This window comes from Physeter macrocephalus, chromosome 5 (genome assembly GCF_002837175.3).
Source record: "Physeter macrocephalus isolate SW-GA chromosome 5, ASM283717v5, whole genome shotgun sequence".
Classification (NCBI taxonomy): domain Eukaryota; kingdom Metazoa; phylum Chordata; class Mammalia; order Artiodactyla; family Physeteridae; genus Physeter; species Physeter macrocephalus.
The window spans coordinates 44,293,083-44,314,251 of record NC_041218.1 but is presented as its reverse complement, the minus strand read 5'-3'; the positions used below and the strand labels follow the sequence as shown (position 1 = coordinate 44,314,251).

Genomic DNA, 21,169 nt, shown 5'->3' with positions numbered 1-21,169 from the left:
CTCTTTCCTATGGAGTTGGGAGGCGGATGTTTTACTCACGTGATTTCTGAGAGCTATTGATGCAAGACCTGAAATAGTAACTTCTTAGGAGTCTCTCAAGCTGATGGTCAGATAAAGTAATTCCAATTAAGAATACATTACTGGGACTTCCCTGGTGGTCCAGTGGTAAAGAATCCAGCTCTCAATGCAGCGGTCGTGGGTTCGATCCCTGGTGGGGGAACTAAGATGCCATGTGCCTCGGGGCAGCTAAACCTGCACACCACGACTACTGAGCTTGCCCGCTTCAATGAGAGAGCCTACGTGCCACAAACTACAGCGCCCACGTGCCCTGGAGTCTGCGGGCCACAACTAGAGAGAGAAAACAACAACAACAACAACAACAACAAAACCTGCACGCCACAACTAGAGAGAAGCCCGCGCGCTGCAACGGAAGATCCCGCATGCCTCACCAAAGATCCCACGTGCCGCAACTAAGACCTGATGCAGCCAAAATAAATAAATAAATAAAATTAAATTAAAAAAAGAAAAGAATACATTACTGAGCCAATGTGTGTCTAAGTTATTGTTGATTCACCTTAAAGAACCTCTTCTATTTAATTCTTTATTTTTTTAACGACTGATTTGCCATCTTCATCTTGCAAGGCTGCCTCGCCAGTGAGAGATGAGTTAGATGCTACAGGGTGGAAGCAGAATGTGTGAAGGAACCATGCCCGAGGCATTAGGTTCATTTCCCGTTAACCGTAGTACAGGAGGGCACTTTGGGTTGCTGTAGTGTGTAACCCACTTTCCTTCTTGTCCTGCTGTTTCCTTTATTATCATTCTTTCCTTTGATCATCCTAATCTTCCAAAGGAAAGTGATACTTGTGACAAATACATTTCATGAGTATTCTTGTTGAGCTTAAGATGATAAAGTCTCTTCAAATTAAACTGGACCCAAGAATAGACCAGTGAATTCAGTGCCCTGAGTTCTCTTTCTGACAGTGAAGTCCAGGCCTTTTGGGGGAGATTAAAATCCCCAGCCTGCCCTGAGGTGGACCTTCCTGAGAGAGACTCCTGAAAAGTGCTGACTTGTCAGGCTGTAGAGGGGGCTCTTAAGATGCCCCCTTCATTTTCTCTATTTCTACTCCATAATACACTTTTTGTCTCCTGTGTTTTAAGGGACACAGTTGTATTTGCACTGGTTTATTTATGTTTTTCTGATTAGAATTGTTACATATGCTCATAGAAGAAGCTTTTAAAAATAGGCTAAACTGTGGAAAAGCAGAAAATAAATGACTCATAATCCCACTACCCAGTTAACTATTTAATTAACTATTAAATAGTTAATATTTGATATATGTTTTCTGCATTTTTTTCCCATGTCGAAGTGTTTACCTAGTTGATCTCTTACTATTGAATTGTGTTATTTCTGGGGTTTTTTCCTTTTTTTTTTTTTTTTTTTTTTTTCTTCTCCCACTTAACATCAGGGCATAACATCTTCTCAACTTGTTTGGAAATACTGTCCTTAATGGGCACATAAGATTCTGCGTGGGAATGTACCATCATTCACTGGGTCATTTCTCCATTCCTGGGCATTTAGGTTATACCCTGGATTTTAACATTGGGCAAGGGTAAGTACAAGAAGCTGAAACCAAAGAACATGTGCAGTAAAGGAATAACGACCAAAAAGGGAGGATTAAGAGCATTACCTGGGTAGAGAGGAGATCTTGGTGTGAACCCAGAAACCACTCTGGATTTGGCCTCCCAAGGAATCTGGGTAAACCTCTCCTCCCCATCTTGTGTCCTCTGATCACACAGTGGAACAAGGACAGCAACGAATCCTCAGTGTGGAGCAGATACTCTGAGACAACCGCGGCAGCTGTGCTTCTCCTAAGTCCTCTTCCAATGGGCGTGCTCTGTGCTAACACTGGAGGTTTTAACTTTTACTTAGAATGATTCAGTGAGGAGTCATAGTAATGAGGAGCTTGTTGATAATAGTTTATTTTAGAGCAGAATGATGTCCAGGCAAGATTATCTCAGGGTCAATTTTGTTTGTTTGTTTTTTTGGCGGTCGACGCATACATTTGACCGTGCTAAATCTGTAATATGAAGCCCATTTTACAGATGAGGAACTGACTTAACGATCTGCACTAAGTCACAAAAAGTTTGCAATGGCTAGCCAGGACTCGCACACTGTTCCTACAGTCCTGGGGCCCTGTGTCTGGCAGGGGAAGGGCCTGGAACACCCGCGGGCACTCCCGATCCACGGCCACCGCTGCTCTTCCTCTCGGGGGACCCCGTGCCGCGCTGGCAGCGACCAACCGGTAGGAGGAGGGGGGAGGGGGGATGCAGGACATCCACCGGGGCCACACCGACTTCCGCCCGCGACTCCGGGGCTCCTCCCGCCAGGGCTTCCCGCCTCCGGACCCGAGCCCCCTTCTCTGCTTCCGGGGCGGGTCCGGGAAGCAGATTCAGGGCGTTGAAGGGACCTCAAAGCCCCTCCGGGCCAGTTAACGCATGGTGACAGGAGAGCTGATGGACTTAATTCTCCTGTATTTTGAAAGTCATTTGCATTCAGAGGTACCACCTTATGCTGTTTTTAAAGCTGATCACCAGACAGATCCGGCCTCTTAGTAAAGGTGAGCACAGCACGTACCTAACCTGGCAGAATGGGTGAAGGGTGTGGGTCTACCAGGCTTCCCAGCAAAGACACCCCTTCTAGAAAACCTTTCTACCATCAGCAGGCACACGGGAAGGGGAAATCTAGGATTGCTAACTGGATGGAGCAATAGTCCAAGCTAGTTGCTTTGAGTTTCCCTGGAGTATTGTTTGTGTTTGTTTTTTCTTCCTCTTACCTGAGGGAATTGTGAGTGTAAGCAGTGTTTCTCAAAATGCAGTGGACCAAAGACTTACCTATGATAATGCAGCTTCCTGGGCCTTGTCCAATAACAGTAGTAACTGAGATCCTGGTCGTCTTCATCAAAATTGCAGGGGCTCGAACATATATATAGTCCTTACGCAGGGCCAGGCACTGGATCCTCACAGCCTACTGAGGGAGGTACTATCATAGACCCGTTTTACACATGAAGTGGTGGCACTGAGAGCCCCAAGGCGACAGAGCTAGTAAATGACAGCGATGGGGGGCAGACTGGTCTCACCATTAGGCTTGCAGGCCTGCTGTATCACAAGCTCTGCCCCCGGTCCCCTGAGTCTACATTTTCACGTCACCACCGGGACTCTCATGGGGGCTGAGGCTTGAGAACCACTGCTACCAGGTAAAGAAAGGAAAGGAAGAGAGAAGGTGGGCCTTTTTGATGACGGGATGAGAAGCACATCTGTGAGAGGCTCTTGGTCGATATCTGTCCTGGTCAGTGCATCTTTGGGGTGAAATCTCTTTGCCCCTCGTAGCTGTGTGGCTGTGATCCTTTGCTCTCCTGCTATTTTGAAATTTTTTTTTATCATTAGAATGATGGTATAAGAAAGAAAGAAAAGTAGGTAATGACCAAGAAAATGTAACTCAAATGTTGAAGTGCTGGTGAATGGTTATCAAAACTCTTCCTAGTTTTTCAGTTGTGTAAATAAACGGCGGGGAGGGTGGTGGGACTTGAGCCCCAAGAACCGGCAAAGGACCTCCCATCATTTGCTGAAACTTTTCTTTTTCTTTTCCAACTTCTTTCTCCTCCTCTTTCCCTTCCTTAGCATAATTATTTTCCATTTTAACTTTATTTTCAACTATTGGTGTAGTAGCTATCTCACTACTACATCAATACATTACCATACTAAAAATTTAAACAAGGGAGTAAAGTCTTTTCTGAGCTACAAAACCCCACTCTTTTCAGAAATAACAGCTGTTATCAATTTATTGTCTTTCCCAGATCTTTTCCAGTTTATTACATATACACACATTTATATATATATGTAATTTTGTATGTGTGGTTTTATTTTTACATAAATGAAAGTAGATAGTAATTATTCTTTCACAGGTTGCTTTTTAAAAATATCTCTACAGTAATATGATTTAGGAATTTTCCCCTGCCAGTTCATGCTTTTTAGTTGTGTGGATCCCATAGCACAGACGTACAATAATTTATTTAACGTCTCCCTATTGATAGACGTTTAGACTTTCAGTTTTATGCCAAGCTACAGGGAACCAACTTGCCATTTTTCCTGTGCCCCTGTGTGTCCGATGCTCAAAGACAAACCTGGAAGTCAAAGTGCTGTGGGGAGAGGCGTGCACAAGTTAAATTGTAATTGCCTCCAAAAGAGGCAAGGCTAGTCTCCTTTCCTATTCCTCTGAGAGTTTTCAAGCCTTTCTTCCTAAAAGATTATGATAGACTAGAGGAGAAGTTGGTATTACACTTAGCAACATTTAGGCAAATCAGCTGCTTTTGCCTTAAAAACTTGCGCACATAGCCACGTTGCCCACACGCTGCCCACATAGCCAACTCTTTATTTGAGACTGCTACGTGCACACTCCTATCCCAGTTCTTTCCTGTTCTGGGTTTCTCCCATATTACAAGGGATATTTTCCTCCCCCTTTCTGTGGTTTTGTGAGAAATGGTATCAAGTTCCTTTTAAAGAACCTAACTGAGGGTCAGCAATTCTTTTCTGTTTTTCAATGAAATATAGAAAGCACCGACGGTTGTCAACAAATTAAGACTTGAATGGTGGTATTTTTGCAAAATTTCACCCAATGAACTGAACTGCAGTAACAGAATCAACTAAGTTTAGAATATAGGCTAGATGAAGAAAGGGAGACTGTTTTACATGCCTCTTATTTCTAAGAATGATTTTTCAATGAGAAAATATCATTATCCTCATTTTTACCATCTCAGTTATCAAGCATATTTCACATTTGAGGCATTTGAAGACTCTCTGAAGTTATTACATTTTGTTTTGTTACTTCCAATAGGGGGAAAGCACAGAGAGAAGGCATATCATCAGCTCATTCTTTCTTGGAAAGTCTCTTAAGAAATTTGGGCCATTTAAAATTCCCATATTAATTTACACTTATGTTTATATCTATAGTCTGTGTGTACTGATGTATATTTGGGGACACTTGTAATTAGTGTTCATAGTTTATTTGTAATTATGTGGAGTCTCATTTCATTCCTTTAAATAATTACAGAAGTTTATATTTATTATATCCGTAAAGACTATGCTCATTCTCTGTGGGTCTTTAAGGATCATTCCTATTCTTTGTTTTGAGGCCAGGCTCAGTGATGATATTGTTCCTACAAGAAAACAAGGTCTTCTATATGTTGGTCACCTTCTGGTGTGATGAAAAGTGGAACCTGCTTGTATTTACCAAGAGCTTTAACCCTTTGAGAAAACCGTGGCATTTGCTTTTCCACTTAGTGCTGTTGAAGCCCTGTGGGTGGTGAGGTGTGAATTGTCTGGTTGATTTTAAAACCTTTATCCTCACCTGTTACCTTCATAGTAGTAGTCCCAAAGGGATGTGTTTCCCCACAGTGCTGGATACTGGGTTAGTTGGTTTATGCTCACCACTTAGTCCTCACAACAGCAGGGTCATTTCTGTCTTTCTCATTTTATATATGAGGAAGCCGAAGGCTCAGAGAACTTAAATCACTCATTTGCCAAGGTGTTAGTGACGCAAAGATCAACCAGAGGGTAACCAAGCCCTCAAGGAGCTTGCTGTACTGGAGGGACAAAAAAATACCATCCAACAGGGTAAGTTCTCCAGGGAAGGTGTGCCAGAGTGCAGAGGGCAAGGGAAGTGTGCTGGGGAAGGCTTTCCAGAAGAGGCAACTCATTTTTGTGATCAAGAAGGAGTTCATCACATCCAAAGAGAGCTGTTTGTGGGAAGCTCCCAGGTGAAGGTCGTGATCCACACAAAGGCATGGAATAGTTCTTAGGCATTGCCCGCCACTCATGATCACCTAGGGCACTTGTTAAAATACCATTTCCTGGGCTTTTAAGTTTTTGTTTGTTGATTGTTTAGGGGAGGGTCAGACAAAAACATGAAGAATCCTATCATGATTTCTGCTTATTTTCCTCTGAAGAAGATGTTGGTATTGAAAAGGAAGCAGTAGAGTAAATCTGCTGAAACAGAAATATGAAAACTCATATTTCCAAAAGGATTTTTAGGAAGGTTGTGTGTGTGTGTGTGTGTGTGTGTATAGGCATTTGTGTTCTTGTTTGCTTCAATCAGATTGCTCATATGTTCCATTCATTCATTCATTCAACAAGTATTTACTGATCCCATGCCAGGTATTTGTGGGATACCTGGCACTGCTTACCAAATTGTTCTTACCTTTTATGAAACCAGATTATTCTTTCAAACAAAAAAGTAAGTAAATTATAACTTATTCTTCTCAAGCAAGTGTTTCAGTGTACTTTTCAGATTATTTTATGCTAATAATTGTCAAACATTTTAATCCAAATAGCCTAATAACTGGGCAAAAGATTAATCTAATTTGAAAAATCTCAATATTATTTGATGAAAACAAATGAGATCATTGAGAGTCAAACACGGTTTTGGCAGCTTTTCTGTATTTACTTGGACTGAGAATCACCCTTTAATTTGGGGTTCTTTCATGAACAATAATGTACTTGTTATCTGAATATATGTTTGTTATTAGTGGATAATAAACAAATAAGGTGTGTTTCAAACATTTATAGGTCAAATTCCATCCTCTTTCTTCATACAGAGCATAAAATATTAATTGTCCACAATATTTCGATGAAAGATATAAGAAAATAGTCTTTCATTTGTCAGGTGGGATTTATTTTCCACAGTCTTTTCTTGTCTTTGATTTCTCTGTGCCTTGTCTCATTTTTCTATGGGTTGTGATCCCATGGGTTGTTTTTTAATAGTTTAATTTTTATATTTGATTTAAAAAGATCCTATGATGTCTCAGAAAATGAAAGGGAAGAGGCAAAATATAAATATTTGCACACTGATTTCCAAAACTGGACAACCATCCTAGATTCTGGTAAATAATTAGGGAGCAAAACATGCATGGAGAATTTTAAGGGGATTGGGCTCATTTATAGAGACCAAGTGCTGACCAAAGTAAAACAGAGCTATGAATAATGGTAAAAGATTGAGTATTATTAATTATAGCTTGCCTTTCAAGCAGTACAAGGTCACAAATAAGGAGCCGCTTCTCCTGTTGCTTCGAGAATGACTTGGAAGATGACAATGCCTTTCAGAATATTGCTATGTGGCTGTTTTGGAGGGAGCCAGCCGATTACCATATATATGAATGAGCATTTAAAAAAACTTAAAAAAATAATTACACTCCTTATGTTGACAGAATAAATTGTCCTGTTGTTTACATGGTTTAAGATGGAATAACCGTGAGTTTTTCCATGCATGTGTCAATCTGGTTGTTTGCTTTTAACCAGATTTCTTTTGGCAGTTATAACCGTGCATTGTCTGCTGCCCAAACAAAAGAGCAGCTCTTTCCCCAACCTCTGTTTTCCTTCCTTTTAGACATCACCAGGATCTCTGGTAGTTATTATGTATGATTGACCCGGATGCAGTTTGTCCCAGGTTTCACATCCCAAATAAGGAATGACCTGCCTTAAGGTTAATACTCTACCAGTCACTTAAACTGTACTGTGAACTAGATTTAGAGAATATTTTGGAATAGACAAACCCCAGTCTTTAGGTTTTCATAGATAATGTTATAGTCACCCCTGAGGTGGTGGTTATTACTGTTCTGATTTAACAGATGGGGAAACAAAGATGCTTAGAGAAGGGAAGTGATGTTTTTCAAGATCCCACAGTTGCTCAGAGGTAGCAGGGCTCAGACTCCAAATGCTCCATTCTTCTGCCTGGTAATACATATACTGCCTATGAGATAAGAAGGAGGGAGGAAAGACCTGGAGAATTAGGAGGGCTCCTGAGATGAAGGAGTGAGAGAGACACTGGCATCAGTTTTGTCTGCATCACTTTCATCTGTGTCACACCCCTTCTCCCTCCATGGACTTTTATACCGTGGGTGGACCAGCAATTTCAGAGGAAGTACGTGGGCAAAGAAGCTTTGTGGAGGTATTGGAAACAACATGTGGCTTAGGAGGAGGTGGCTTTTCTTACTAATTGACTTTTTTGGGGAACCCCTAAACTTACTTTCTTTTCCTCTTCAGTATCCATGACTGTACTGCAGTGCCCCAGGGAGACAATTCATATGAGCTTTACTCTTTTGTGAGTACATATGTGTATGCCTGGTTTCATAAAATATTTTTGATAGATAATGCATTCATACAATTAAAAATACACAAAAGGGACTTCCCTGGTGGCACAGTGGTTAAGAATCCACCTGCCAATGCAGGGGACATGGGTTCGAGCCCTGGTCCGGGAAGGTCCCACATGCCACGGAGCAACCAAGCCCATGTGCCACAACTACTGAGCCTGCGCTCTAGAGCCCGCGAGCCACAACTACTGAGCCCGCGCGCCTAAAGCCCGTGCTCCACAACAAGAGAAGCCACCGCAGTGAGAAGCCCGCTCGCCGCAACTAGAGAAAGCCCGCACGCAGCAACGAAGACCCAACGCGGCCAAAAATAAATAAATAAATAAATTTATTTTAAAAATACACAAAAACATCTTTAGTAAAAGTAAGGCTTCTTCCTATTCTCGACCCTAGCAACCTTGTACCCTTTCCTGGAGATAACCTTTTACCGGATTTGTGGGAATCCTTCCAGAGTCAGTCTATACATACAGAAAGCAGTCTCCAGCAGCTTTACTCCTAGCTGCTTTAATGCTGAGACTCTGACCTATCACTTAAAACATCTTAGGAAATTACATTGCTCTGAAAAACATTCCCATCACTGAGCTACTCAATTCCATTGCCACTGTTATTTTTACCATGATTTTGAGCTTAGGAGAATTCTTGACGTGTTTCTTGAAGTTGTTAGATTATGAGGTGCCTGCGTGTATATTGTAAGCTATAACTATTTCAACCTTTAACAGTATAACTAGTTTTACCTATTCAGCCCCCCAAATTTGAGTGGAGGTCATTAGTATGTTTTTAAAGGCAAGAAAAAAAAATAACTTGAGGGATTTGTTTTCCTCCCTCCTTTTCTCTAACTGAAAAAAGATGTATAAAATGTTATATTTCATACATTGGCTTCCTATAATATAAACCAGGCTATTTTGGCATTTAAATAAAAAAAAGACCCTATTTGTTTGAAAAGATCTTGTTAACATTAAAATCATACTTTACAAAACCTGTTTTTGTTGTTAAAACTAGTAAGAAAACTTAAAGCAGAGATCTGCTTTCTCTGTCAAATTTGCTTCAGTCCTTCTATTAACAGCCTCAGTGTTTTAGACTCCATGGGATTTTGGAAGACAGTTTAAGTGAAGAGTTTGTGATTGCCTTTAAGTTAGAAGATTAGATTTCCAAGGCTAGCTGCTGACTTGGGGTGCGTCAGTTTTTACTTTTCTGAAGTGAGCAAGTTGAGAATGTTCCTCATTGTGACAGAGGAGAATGGTGGTCCTGGTCTCTTGTCCTATCATATGCGAAGTGTTGCAATCCGGTGTGGACCTGGCATCCATATAAAAAACATGGGAATCCTCTTCAATGGCTACCAGCCTGACAGAGCTTCCTTCAGCTACCAATGTCCAGTCTATTTATTTTCTATTGATGCATAACAAGTTTGTCATCAAACTTAGTGGCCTAAAATAACAGTCATTTATTATCGCATAGTTTCCACGTGTTAGGATTCTGGGCATGGCTTAGCTGGGTCTCACAAGGCTGCAGTCAAGGTCAGCCAGGGCTTCGGTTTCATCTGAGACTCAAGGTCATCTTCTAAGCTCGTGTTGTTAGAATTCGATTCCTTGTAGCTGTAGAATGGCTTACTTCTTCAAGGCTAACAGGAGAGTGTCTCTCTGACCTATGGACTCTTTTTAAGGGCTCACTTATTAGGTCAGGCCCACTCAGGAAAATTTCCCTCTTTAATGACTCAAAGTGAAATTGATTAGGGATCTTAATTACACCTGTAAAATTGCTTCATCTTTGTATAACCTAATCATGGTAGTGACATCCATCACATCCACAAGTCTTGCCCACACTCAAGGGCTGGGGATTACACAAGGTGGAGGTATCAGGGAGTGGAAGTCTTGAGGATCGCCTTAGAATCTACCAACCATACTCAGAGCAGCTCTGGTATGCATGGCAGGTAGAAGCATCTATCAAGAATGGCACTTAGAGCTAGAATATGCCTTATGGATCCTGCACACAGCAAGTGCTAGCAAGTGCTCACCCTTGGCTGTTCCCTTTCCTCCCTGTAATGTCTGGCTCCTGCTTACCTCTCTAACCTCCTCTTGTTCTGGACTCCTGCAGTTAGGAGACTTTATTTTGTTTCCCTCAATGTTCTGTGCCTGCTTCTGGTCATGGAGCTTTGCACACACTGCTCACTCTGCCTGGCTGCTTTTCCACCCTGTGCCATCTGGTTGACTTTTACCCTTTCTTCAGCTCTCACTTTAGGCATCACTTCCTGGCCTCCAAGGCCACTTGCCATGGAGTTAAATATCTCTCCTTCTTAACACCAGGCACAACTGTGATTTACTGTTTTCATTTTCTGTAACTCCCACTAAACTAGAGGTTTTGTGAGGGCAGGGACCATAGTGTTCTCAGCCACAATCACTGTGCCTGGCACACGGTAGTTGAATACATGTCGGAAAAAGGTGAGGAAGAGAGGAAAATTGGAACCAAATTCCAGTTTTCCTGGTTTAGTACATGTCTCTTGACATCAACTGCGTATTTAGTATATTACTGTTGAGCCATATACATCTTAAGTCCTTTTTGGAATTCAGCAGAACTGCAAAAGAGTTGAGTGAGAATTATAGGGAGAGAATAAAAATGGATATGTAGGGCTGAAAAATGGCTGGTTGTCTATAAACCATTCCCAACCTCCTGTCACTTTACTGATTCGTCACTGAATTCCATAGAGGTTTAAAAAAATCCGTAAAATCACCATAGCCTAAGTGTATTTTCATGTGGTAGTGGCTGTAGTATATTTCAGTACTTTTAGACTTAGTGATAACCTTAATGCAATTTTTAGTAGCTCTTTCACTGTATTGTGCAGCGTTACCAAATAATATGCAATTATGGCTTCGGATTTCCTAGTTACCGTCATTATGATATGATTTTGTGCTTCCTTTTAAAATATCATATAAAACACACTTTTAACTGGGCTTCGAGTTTTCTACAGCTGCTCTGAAAACTACTCTGTTACTGCTTCTAACTTTCCCACCACGGAGAGCAAACCGCTCTACACTTTAAAATGATGTTCCCCTGCTCCTCTCTGACGTTTCAGTACAGGAATGAAATCACGGTGATGCTTATCATCTCGAAATGTCTTAAAATCAAAACATTCTTATTTCGGGACTTCCCTGGTGGCTCAGTGGTTAAGAATCCACCTGCCAATGCAGGGGACACGGGTTCGATCCCTTTTCTGGGAAGATCCCAAATGCCATGGAGCAACTAAGCCCGTGCGCCACAACTACTGAAGCCCGTGCACCTAGAGCCCATGCTCCACAATAAGAAAAGCCACCGCAATGAGAAGCCCGTGCACTGCAACGAAGAGTAGACCCCTCTCGCCTGAAACTAGAGAAAAGCCCACGCGCAGCAATGAAGACCCAATGCAGCCAAAAATAAATAAATAAATTTATTTAAAAAAAAACATTCTTATCTCCTCTGAGGCTTCTATTAAGAATTGTTTCCTGGAGGCTATCAAACTGTGAAAATAAAGCTAGGTATTCCAAGTAGAAAGCTGGAATGATTCATCAAAAACTACAGGAAAGAAGTGATTTCAAACAAAAGCCCCCAACATCTGTTTAGGGTCTCTTTGATTTGCTGCTTGAGTTTGGCAACTGCAAAGTTGAAAGTATGTCTGTATTTGTGACACATATCTATTTATGAAGATGCATGAATGTTCACGCATGCTATTGATTGTTTTTAAAATGACCATCATGCTACAATTATAACCATTCTTATCAGACTTTGATCAGAGAATACTCTCTTTCAGTCTGCTTAGAAGTTGGCACAATTTGTGTTTAGGAACAAATGTTTTCGGTTCTCTCTTTTATAAAATTAATTAATTTATTTGGTTGAGCTGGGTCTTAGTTGCGGCAGGTGGGCTTCTTTAGTTGTGGCATGTGAACTCTTAGTTGTGGCATGCATGTGGGATCTAGTTCCCTGGCCAGGGATAGAACCTGGGCCCCCTGCATTGGGAGCATGGAGTCTTAACCACTGTGCCACCAAAGACGTCCCTTGGGTTCTTTTTTTGACAGATATCTCACCTTGAGAACTAATGTGTATTTGCTATAGAAATCTATCTGCTACAGAGGCTGACATCTACTAGGACTGATGTGATAATGAACGTGAACAAAGTACATTGGTATTTTTGTGAACTTGATTGCCTCCTTCACTCAGATGGGCTTATTTACACCAGAGCCATCTAATTATGTTTCCAGTAGCTTGGTGGTTAAAGGGCTCAAGATGTTTATCTGCAGACATGCTTGGGCATCGACCAGCCGATGTTTAACACATGAGGCAACCCTCTTACTACCTGAGAATGTCCGGGCATTCTCTGAGCCATACCTGGGACCAGCAGAGGAATCCGGTTTAAAAATACACTTGGGGGGGACTTCCCTGGTGGCGCAGTGGTTGAGAGTCCGCCTGCTGATGCAGGGGACGCGGGTTCGTGCCCCGGTCCGGGAAGATCCCACATGCCGCGGAGCGGCTGGGCCCGTGAGCCATGGCTGCTGAGCCTGCGCGACCGGAGCCTGTGCTCCGCAACCGGAGAGGCCACAGCAGTGAGAGGCCCGCGTACCGCAAAATAAAATAAAGATACACTTGGCATTTTTGATATTTGGGGTTCTGGAGACTGTGGGATGGCCACCTTGATGAGGCTTTGAATGCAAGCTAACAACTTCAAAGCTCTAGAGGCAAGAACACACTGAAGTGCTAAATGCAGAAGCAGGGTAATATTTTCAGGCATCTAAACAGGGAGCTTCTGTGCCTCGGGGCCTGTGGATTGGATAGTCGTAAAGACTCTCCGTCATTTGAAGAATGAAGTGAAAGGGGTCTGGACTTGGAATTAGATCTGGAATCAGTTCTCTACTCTGCCGCTTCTTGTTACTTGACCTTCACTAACTTATTTCTTTCCAGGCCTTGGTTTCTTCTGTAAAATGCAGGGGTCCTGAACCTGAATGTGCCTTAGAATTGCCAGGGCTGCTTGTGAAATATTCAGATGCTTGAGTCCCACTCCAGACCAAGTGAAACATAATTTCCAATGGCATCTGTGTCTTTTTTTTCTTTTATTGTGGTAAAATACACAAAACATAAAATTTACCGTTTTAAAGTGTATAGTTCGGTGGCATTAAATGCATTCACATTGTTGTGCAATCATCACCACTATCTAATTCTAGAATTTTTTCATCACCCCAAACTGAAACTGTATACCCATTAAGCAATAATTCCTCATTCTCCCTTCCCTGCAGCCCCTGGTAACCTCTATTCTAGTTTCTGTCTCTATGAATTTGCCTATTCTAGGTACCTTGTATAAATGGAATCATATAATATTTGTCCTTTTGTGTCTGGTTTATTTCACTTAATGTAATGTCTTCAGGGTTCATTCATATTGTAGCATGTATCATAATTTCATTCCTTTTTATGACTGAATAATATTCCATTGTATATATACACCATATTTTGTTTATCCATTCATCCATCAGTGGACATGTGGGTTGTTTCCACTGGGCATCTATATTCTTAATTAACCCCCAGATGTTTCTGATGGTCAACAATTTTGGAAGCCACTGAAATGAATGTTCCCCTGGTTAAATTATAAGCTTGTGTATACCAGGTTTAGGAGGAGGAGAGTGAGATATAATGTCATCACTGAAAAGATGTGACTTGGTATTCTTAAGTATTTTATCTAGGTAAATAGAATAAACAGCATGACCTCTGATGCCAATAAAATACCCTAAACTCTAGCCAAATGTTCATGGCTTGCTGTTAGGAACAAAAAAAAGTTTCATGGACCCAATAACTTCTAATGTTAAAATAAATAGTTGTGTATACAGTGGTGTTCTGGAGTGCTTATATTTCTAACTCTGTGCTTGGTGACATCATGTTGGCAGCTTGCAGTTGACCATGGTGGTAGTGTTTATACGTTGGAAATTGGAATACACTAAAAGATCGGGGCTTTTCTCTTCTGTAGAGCTGGTTGTCAAACATTAGCAGCACATCACTGACTATATGCCATGTGTTTTGGTATTTTTCTTCTTTTTAACAAATATCACTAACAAAAGAAATGCAATTTCTAAGAAGCCTTTGTTGATGAGCTAAAATCCAGAAATCCACGGTTCCTCTCAGGCTCAGGAAGTGCAGGATTGCTAGTACAGAGCTCCCATACCTGCATCTATGTCAGATTCCTATTAGTTGAGTTGGAGGCTCACCTGTTGGTGAAGATTTCTCCTCATCCCTCTCCAGGTATGATCACACTCATCAGTGACTGCATTTCTTGTTGGATATTTGGCTGTATCTTCTACAGCTTCTGTCCACAGGTTAATGTCTGTTTCCATTTTTTCCCATTTTAGAGAGGGTGAATTTTTCTCTTTAATGCCCTTATCTACCCACAATTCGATGTAACAAAGACCTCCCTCTGATTTCATGGCCTGAAGATCAGGGCAGGCTACGCACAACCTCCCAGAAGACTGCATATATGCTGGGCTGTTTAATCAGGCACCCTTTCTGCTGGCCATACAGTTCTAAAATCATCCCAAAGCAAAGGAGGCTTAGCTCAAACTTTTTAGAAAAGAGCTCAGGTAAAGGAGGTGGCAGATAAGAGGAAAAAGATGGGCTGTAGAAATCTACATTTTAACAAGCCCCCTAGGGATGCCCTTCGTCCTTGGACTGCTCTTTGACAAATGCTTCCCAAAAATGTACTAGGCAAACATCGGCAGGCTTCATCCTGCAGTGGGAGAGGCTCCTGGATGATGCGTGCATCAAGCCTGATTTTCCCATGTAAATACTTCTCAAATGGTATAAAAAGGGGTATGCCCAACAGGGGTTTGGTTTGGTAGACATAGAGAAGCTTATTTTAAAATTTATGTAAAAAGGCAAAAGACCTAGAATAACTAAAACAATTTCTGTAAAACAAGAGTAAAGTGGGAAGGATCAGTCTACCCAATTTCCAGACTTATAGTGTAGCTACAGTAATAAAGACAGTGTGGTGTTGGTGGAAGAATAGACACAAAGATCAATGGAAAAGAATTAACCCAGAAATAGACTCCTACAAGTATGCCCAACTGATTTTTGACAAAGGTGCCAAGGCAATTCAATGGAAGAAGGCTAACCTTTCCAACGTATGGTGCTGGAAGAATTAGACAAAAAATAGGTGAAAAAGAAACATGATATAAACTTCATAGATTATACAAAAATTAACTGAAAATTGATCATGGACTTAAATGTGAAATGTAAAACTGTAAAATGTGTATAAAAAGCCTGTAGGAGAAAATCTTTGAGATTTAGGGTTGGGCAAAAAGAGGTTTTACATTTGACACCAAAAGCACTTCCCATAAAAAGGAAAAATTGATAAACTGAACTTCATCAAAATAAAAAAAAATTGCCTCGTGGAAGACCTTGAGAACAAAAGATCTAATTAGGAAAAGATCTAATTAGATCTAAAAGATCTAATTAGAAAATTGGAGATATTTCATCAAATAGTATATACAGGTGGCAATAAAGCTCATGAAAATATATTCAACATCATTAGCCATCAGGAAAATGCAAATAAAAACCACAGTGTGATATCATTACTCACTTATCAAAATGACAAAAAAATATATATATATATATTATGTATAGCATGATAACACCAAATACTGGTGAAGATGTGGAAAATCTCATATATTGCTGGTGAAAATGTTAAATGGTTCAGCCACTCTGGAAATCAGTATGGTAGTTTCTTGTAGAACTAAATATATACTTACCATATAACTCAGCAGTTACACTTTTGGCTATTTATCCCAGTAAAATGAAAACCCGTGTTCACTCAAAATCCTGTACACAAATGTTCACAGCAGCTTTAATTGTAATAGGCAAAAAACTGGAAGCTACCCAGATGTCCTTCAGTGGGTGAGTGTTTAAACAAACTGGGGTACATCCATACCATGGAATTCTGCTCAGCAATAAAAAGGAACAAACTATTGATCCTTGCAACTACTTGGATGGATTTCAAAAGAACTATTCTGAGAGAAAAGAACCAATCTCAAAAGGCTACATACTGTATGATTCCATTTATATAAAATTCTTGAATAACAAAATTACACAGATGGAGAACTAGTTAGTGGTTGTCAGGGCTTAGAGATGGAGGCTGTAAGTGGAGTGAGTGTAGTTATAAATGAATAGCTTGAGAGGGCCTTGTGGTGATAGTACACTTCTGTATATTGATTGGTTACACAAATTTAAACACGTGATTCAACTGAATAGAACTACACACGCACACACACAAACACACACACACAAATGAGTGCATGTAAAATCAGTAAAATCTGAATGAGCTCAGTGGACCACACCAATGTCAACCAATGTGTTTCCTGATTCTGATATGTGCGATGGTCATGCAAGATGTTAACACTGGGGGAGGCTGGGTGAAGGGTATGTGGAACCTCCCTGTATATTTTTTGTACCTTCCTGTGAATCTATAATTATTTCAAAATATAAAAGAGAAAAAGGGAGGTGGTAAGATCTGACAATTTTTTTACAGTGAGCCCTAAACATCCTATCTAATCAGCCATAAAGTTTGCATCTGTGTGGTATGCTGCCCAAAGTGTAAAAATGATGCAGGGCACTACATTAGTCACGCAAATGGCATTTTGTATGTGTGTTGTATATATTTTCATTTCTTCTTTATGCTCGTCAAAGAGATTTTCACTGATGTCTTTGAAATTACATTCAGGAAGCTGAGGATTCCATTTGTGACTTCTTATCTGTGGCTGCCGTAATTTATCCTATGAGATTTTTGGTTGTTTTGCTGTCTTCAAATAAATTTTATTTTCTTCAGCTGCTCCTGTGCATCCCATACTGTGAAACATGTTCCTGTTTTGAAAAATGTGTGAATCTGACCTGAGATGTTTGAATTTGATCTTTTGATCCCTCGTTATTTGTTGCTTCATGATGTCAAAAGGCCTGAGGCATAGCATGGTTCATAGCCGAAGGTAAAGGCATTTAGAAGAGAGTAAATGTAAATCCATAGAATCGGGTCTTGCCTCTTCAGCTGCAAAAGCTGCATTTTACTTTATGATACTGGTTTTAAGACATCACTGGAACATGATGTTAAAGTATCATGTAAGTTAGCAAATGAAAGGCAGCACGTTATCCTCCCCAGGGACATCATTTCTACTCTTGAAGCTACTACTTTCTGAGCTTCTCCCATGCGCCTGGCAGGACCCAGTGAATGAATGGAATGTAGATTTTAGAGTAAGATAAAAAAGAGTGGGTGTGTGACCTGGAGAGAGTAGTTTAGCTTTTCTGAATCTTAGATCCTCATTTTAAAAACTAGGGGTAAAATGTTTTCTGCCCTAGAGTGCTTTTTATAAAAATAAAATTAAATTACATGTGAAAATTCCAAGTACAATGCCTCACCTAAAACAATTATGTAGTGATTTAAATTTTCTCCTTTTCTTCTGTTGGAGGGTTATTTACATAATATTTCTGAAAATATTTTTGGAATTCATCTTTTTTAAAAAAATAAATTTATTTATTTATTTTTGGCTGAGTTGGGTCTTTTTTTAAATAACATCTTTATTGGAGTATAATTGCTTTACAATGGTGTGTTAGTTTCTCCTTTATAACAAAGTGAATCAGCTATACATACATGTATATGCGTTGGGTCTTCGTTGCTGCGCGCAGGCTTTGTCTAGTTGCAGCGAGGGGGGCTACTCTTCATTTCAGTGCACAGGCTTCTCATTGTGGTGGCTTCTCTTGTTGCGGAGCACGGGCTCTAGGCGTGCGGGCTTCAGTAGTTGTGGCTCGCAGGCTCAGTAGTTGTGGAGCAGGGGCTTAGGTGCTCTGTGGCATGTGGGATCTTCCCGGACCAGGGCTCGAACCCGTGTCCCCTGCATTGGCAGGCGGATTCTTAACCACTGTGCCACCAGGGAAGTCCCTGGAATTCATCTTTGGAAATGACTTCTAGTGACATTTTCCTGCCCACATTGGAAAACCAAGCTTATGACTTCACAGGACAGTCTCTCCAGGCTACTTTCACTAGAGATGGTTTGAGAAACACTGCCTCAATGTATGATGGAAAATTTGCTTTGCCTCTTTTTCTACCCTGGCCAATAATAGTTATTTAATATATTTCTCCTCTGGCGTTTCAATGAAAAGAGGGACAAGATGTTGCCTGTCTGCCCTATTAGCAGCATAAAATTGGTGGTAAATAGATTTTATTATAAAGAAATTTGCCTTACAGAGAATAAGAAGTAAGTCTGGAGTAAATCTGAGGTTCCCTTTGATTGCATGTATATGTGAGTCTTCACACAGCTCATGTTAGTGTCTTGCATTAAGATGTTTATCTTAGAACATGAACCCAAAGAGCAGTGAAAATGTCCTTTCTAAAATTATCTTATCCCCAAGAATCCCTTACATATGAAATCTACTAGGATGCTTTGTCTATTGGAGTGTCCAAAACCAATCAATGCTGTTGAGGGTAGGTAAGGTATGGATTATACTTTTGAAAGAGATTAACACCTGTATTTTTGAGTCTATTCATTCATTCAGACTCATCCGACATTTGGGAAAATCTATTATATGGACTCAGGTGTGGTAGACTGACATGTCAACAAGGGCAGTTAAGCAATGAAGCTTATCATCATTTGACCTGGGTCTTTATATGTTAAACTGTGGTGGAGGAGCCAGCCTTCCAGTTGAGTTATTTGAAGCAGAAAACATTGCTGGGTTCCCTGCATTGTGGACCACTGGTGCCAATACCTTTTACCCTATTTTGGGTGGAATAATCCAAAGAGGTCTGCCCTACTCCTAGGAGCCCTTTGCACATGGCCTGGCATTGTCTGGGAACGGTCTCTTGGCCTGCAGTTCCTGCCTGGTCTATATGGGCTTGTAGTGCACTTCCTCCTTCAAAGTAAAAAAGGCAAGCTCTTTGCCTGCCCTATCAGCAGCATAAAAATCACTCTTTCTTTCAGTTTTTTTTTTTAATCCAGAGGCTGAAAATATATAACATATTTGGAAACTCCACTGGCAGACTTGGCAGGCATTTCATATTTACTTGGACTTCACATGAATTGGATTTGGTCCTCTGCTTTCCCCACCTCCATCTCTCGGAACAAGTTATTTATTAACCGAGCGAGTCTGTGGTAGTGGATCAGACATGCGCATGGCACGTCTTTTGTAAGTGCGTTTGTTCCGTAAGATTTATGCTAGCCCAAATTATTTTATACTTGTTTTCATTGTTGAAAATTTACTGTGTTCATTCTGGGTTTGGCATAAGTATTGGTAGTGTGCTAGGCGTTCCTGTGGTTGAACATTTTATCGCTGTAACACTTCATGCAGAGGAAATTAAAAAATATAGAGTGAAAGCATTTCCCTAATATGGTTCCAATCAGCTGTGTACTTTAGTAATTTGATTTGTAGGAACTAGAGAGAAGAGTGTTACTGAGCTCTTTTCAGTCATTCATAATTCTCTGGGAATTCAAATCATGGTTCCAAGTTTATGAAAACATCTATTGAAATATTAAGTCCTTTATTTTTCTGTTTGTATATATTGAGGTTGTTTTTTTGTTTTGTTTTGTTTTGTTTTTTTATTACCACTGCAGTATCTAAAAGAATTCAGAGAAGGAGGTGAGTCTCCTCTTTGTATCTTGGACAAGAAAAACTGATGTGAATTGAGATTGATTGGCTTGGCAGAAGTCTATCACTGGTACAGAGGGGCAGGCCCTTTTATTTCTGCATTATCCCACGTGTGTGTTCCTGCTGCTGTACTCTTTGGGCTAAGCAGTTGGGCTATAATTGGTAAATCCCATTTTCCTGGTGTGCTCCTAATAATCTATTGTGCAGTTACTAGTGGCATAGCCAGGTGCATCTTCCCCGAAAATGTAACTCACAAGGCGGATGGTGTTATTTGGGCAAACTAATTCAAGATCTAGGTTGTGATCCTTGCATCATTATTTCTTTGGCTCTTTCTACAGAGACTTAAACTTGTTTCCTTTTTTGAGAATCTCTGGCCTTTGACTTCTGTTTTTGCCAATGAATAAGCATGACTTCTGTTTTGGCTAGTGAATTAACATGTGATAATCCATATATTGTTAGTTTCAGATTTCCTTAATCTAGTTCATACCTAAAAGTAAAATCAAAGTGAAATATGAAATCATAGCTCTTAGAGCTTGGAGGCAAGGCTTGGAAGATTTCATCTGTTGAAGACAGTAGCTTGTCAGGAGTCTTAGATGGGTATAGAATTTTGCCATCATTTGCTATATTTTAATTTTTTGCCTTTATTTCTTACCATGTTTTACATTTCCCTCTTGACCTTCAGCAATCTTAAGTTCATGTAGTCTTGTGTAAAATCCCCTTTCACAGTGGTGTTTTGAGCCCTGGTCCTCCTCATACTTAACTAGGCATAAAAAGTCACAGGGTTATGCATTTTGGCCAAGAGAGTTCATCAATCAGTGGTTTTCCATTTGAAAATATAGTCTGTGAGGTTAATCTTTTCAGTAGTCAGAGAATTAATGTAAGCGAAAGCTAGGTGGATATTCAAAAGTCTTAGTTGTGTTTGGAGGAAAAGAGCCAAGGAGCATGGTGGTTCCTATGATCGCTAGTTCTGGCTTAGAAGACATAACTTCTTTTGCTTCAAAGATAAAGGAAACCCACATTCATTCTTGGCCTTTCTTCCCGCTTCTGTGTTTCGTCTAGGTTGTACCTATGAAGGAAGTACCTATAACAGCTCCTTCAAATGGCAGAGTCCTGCTGAACCCTGTGTCCTGCGCCAGTGCCAGGTAAAGTCCACCTATTTTACTCTCCAGTGGCAAGAAATCCATAAAGTCCTCTTCAGAAACCCCTTTCAGACATCACAGAGCAAAACTCCAAAGAAAAAAGCAAAACAAAAATGAGAAATGAAAAACCAACTGTATCCTTGTCCAAATTTATCGTGACAGTCACCATAACAAGACAGTTACAGGATAGATATTGCATGGGACTTG

General features: G+C 40.5%; 1 protein-coding gene across 2 annotated transcripts in view; it reads left to right on the top strand.

The window, feature by feature from the left end:
* Positions 1 to 21,169, top strand: part of BMPER (BMP binding endothelial regulator) — a 270,991-nt gene that overhangs the window by 34,624 nt on the left and 215,198 nt on the right. For both annotated transcript variants that reach the window (XM_024130256.1, XM_055084685.1), the window contains exon 4: positions 20,883 to 20,965. In XM_024130256.1, the coding sequence (XP_023986024.1) occupies positions 20,883 to 20,965 (83 nt within the window). The remainder of the gene's footprint in view (positions 1 to 20,882; positions 20,966 to 21,169) is intronic.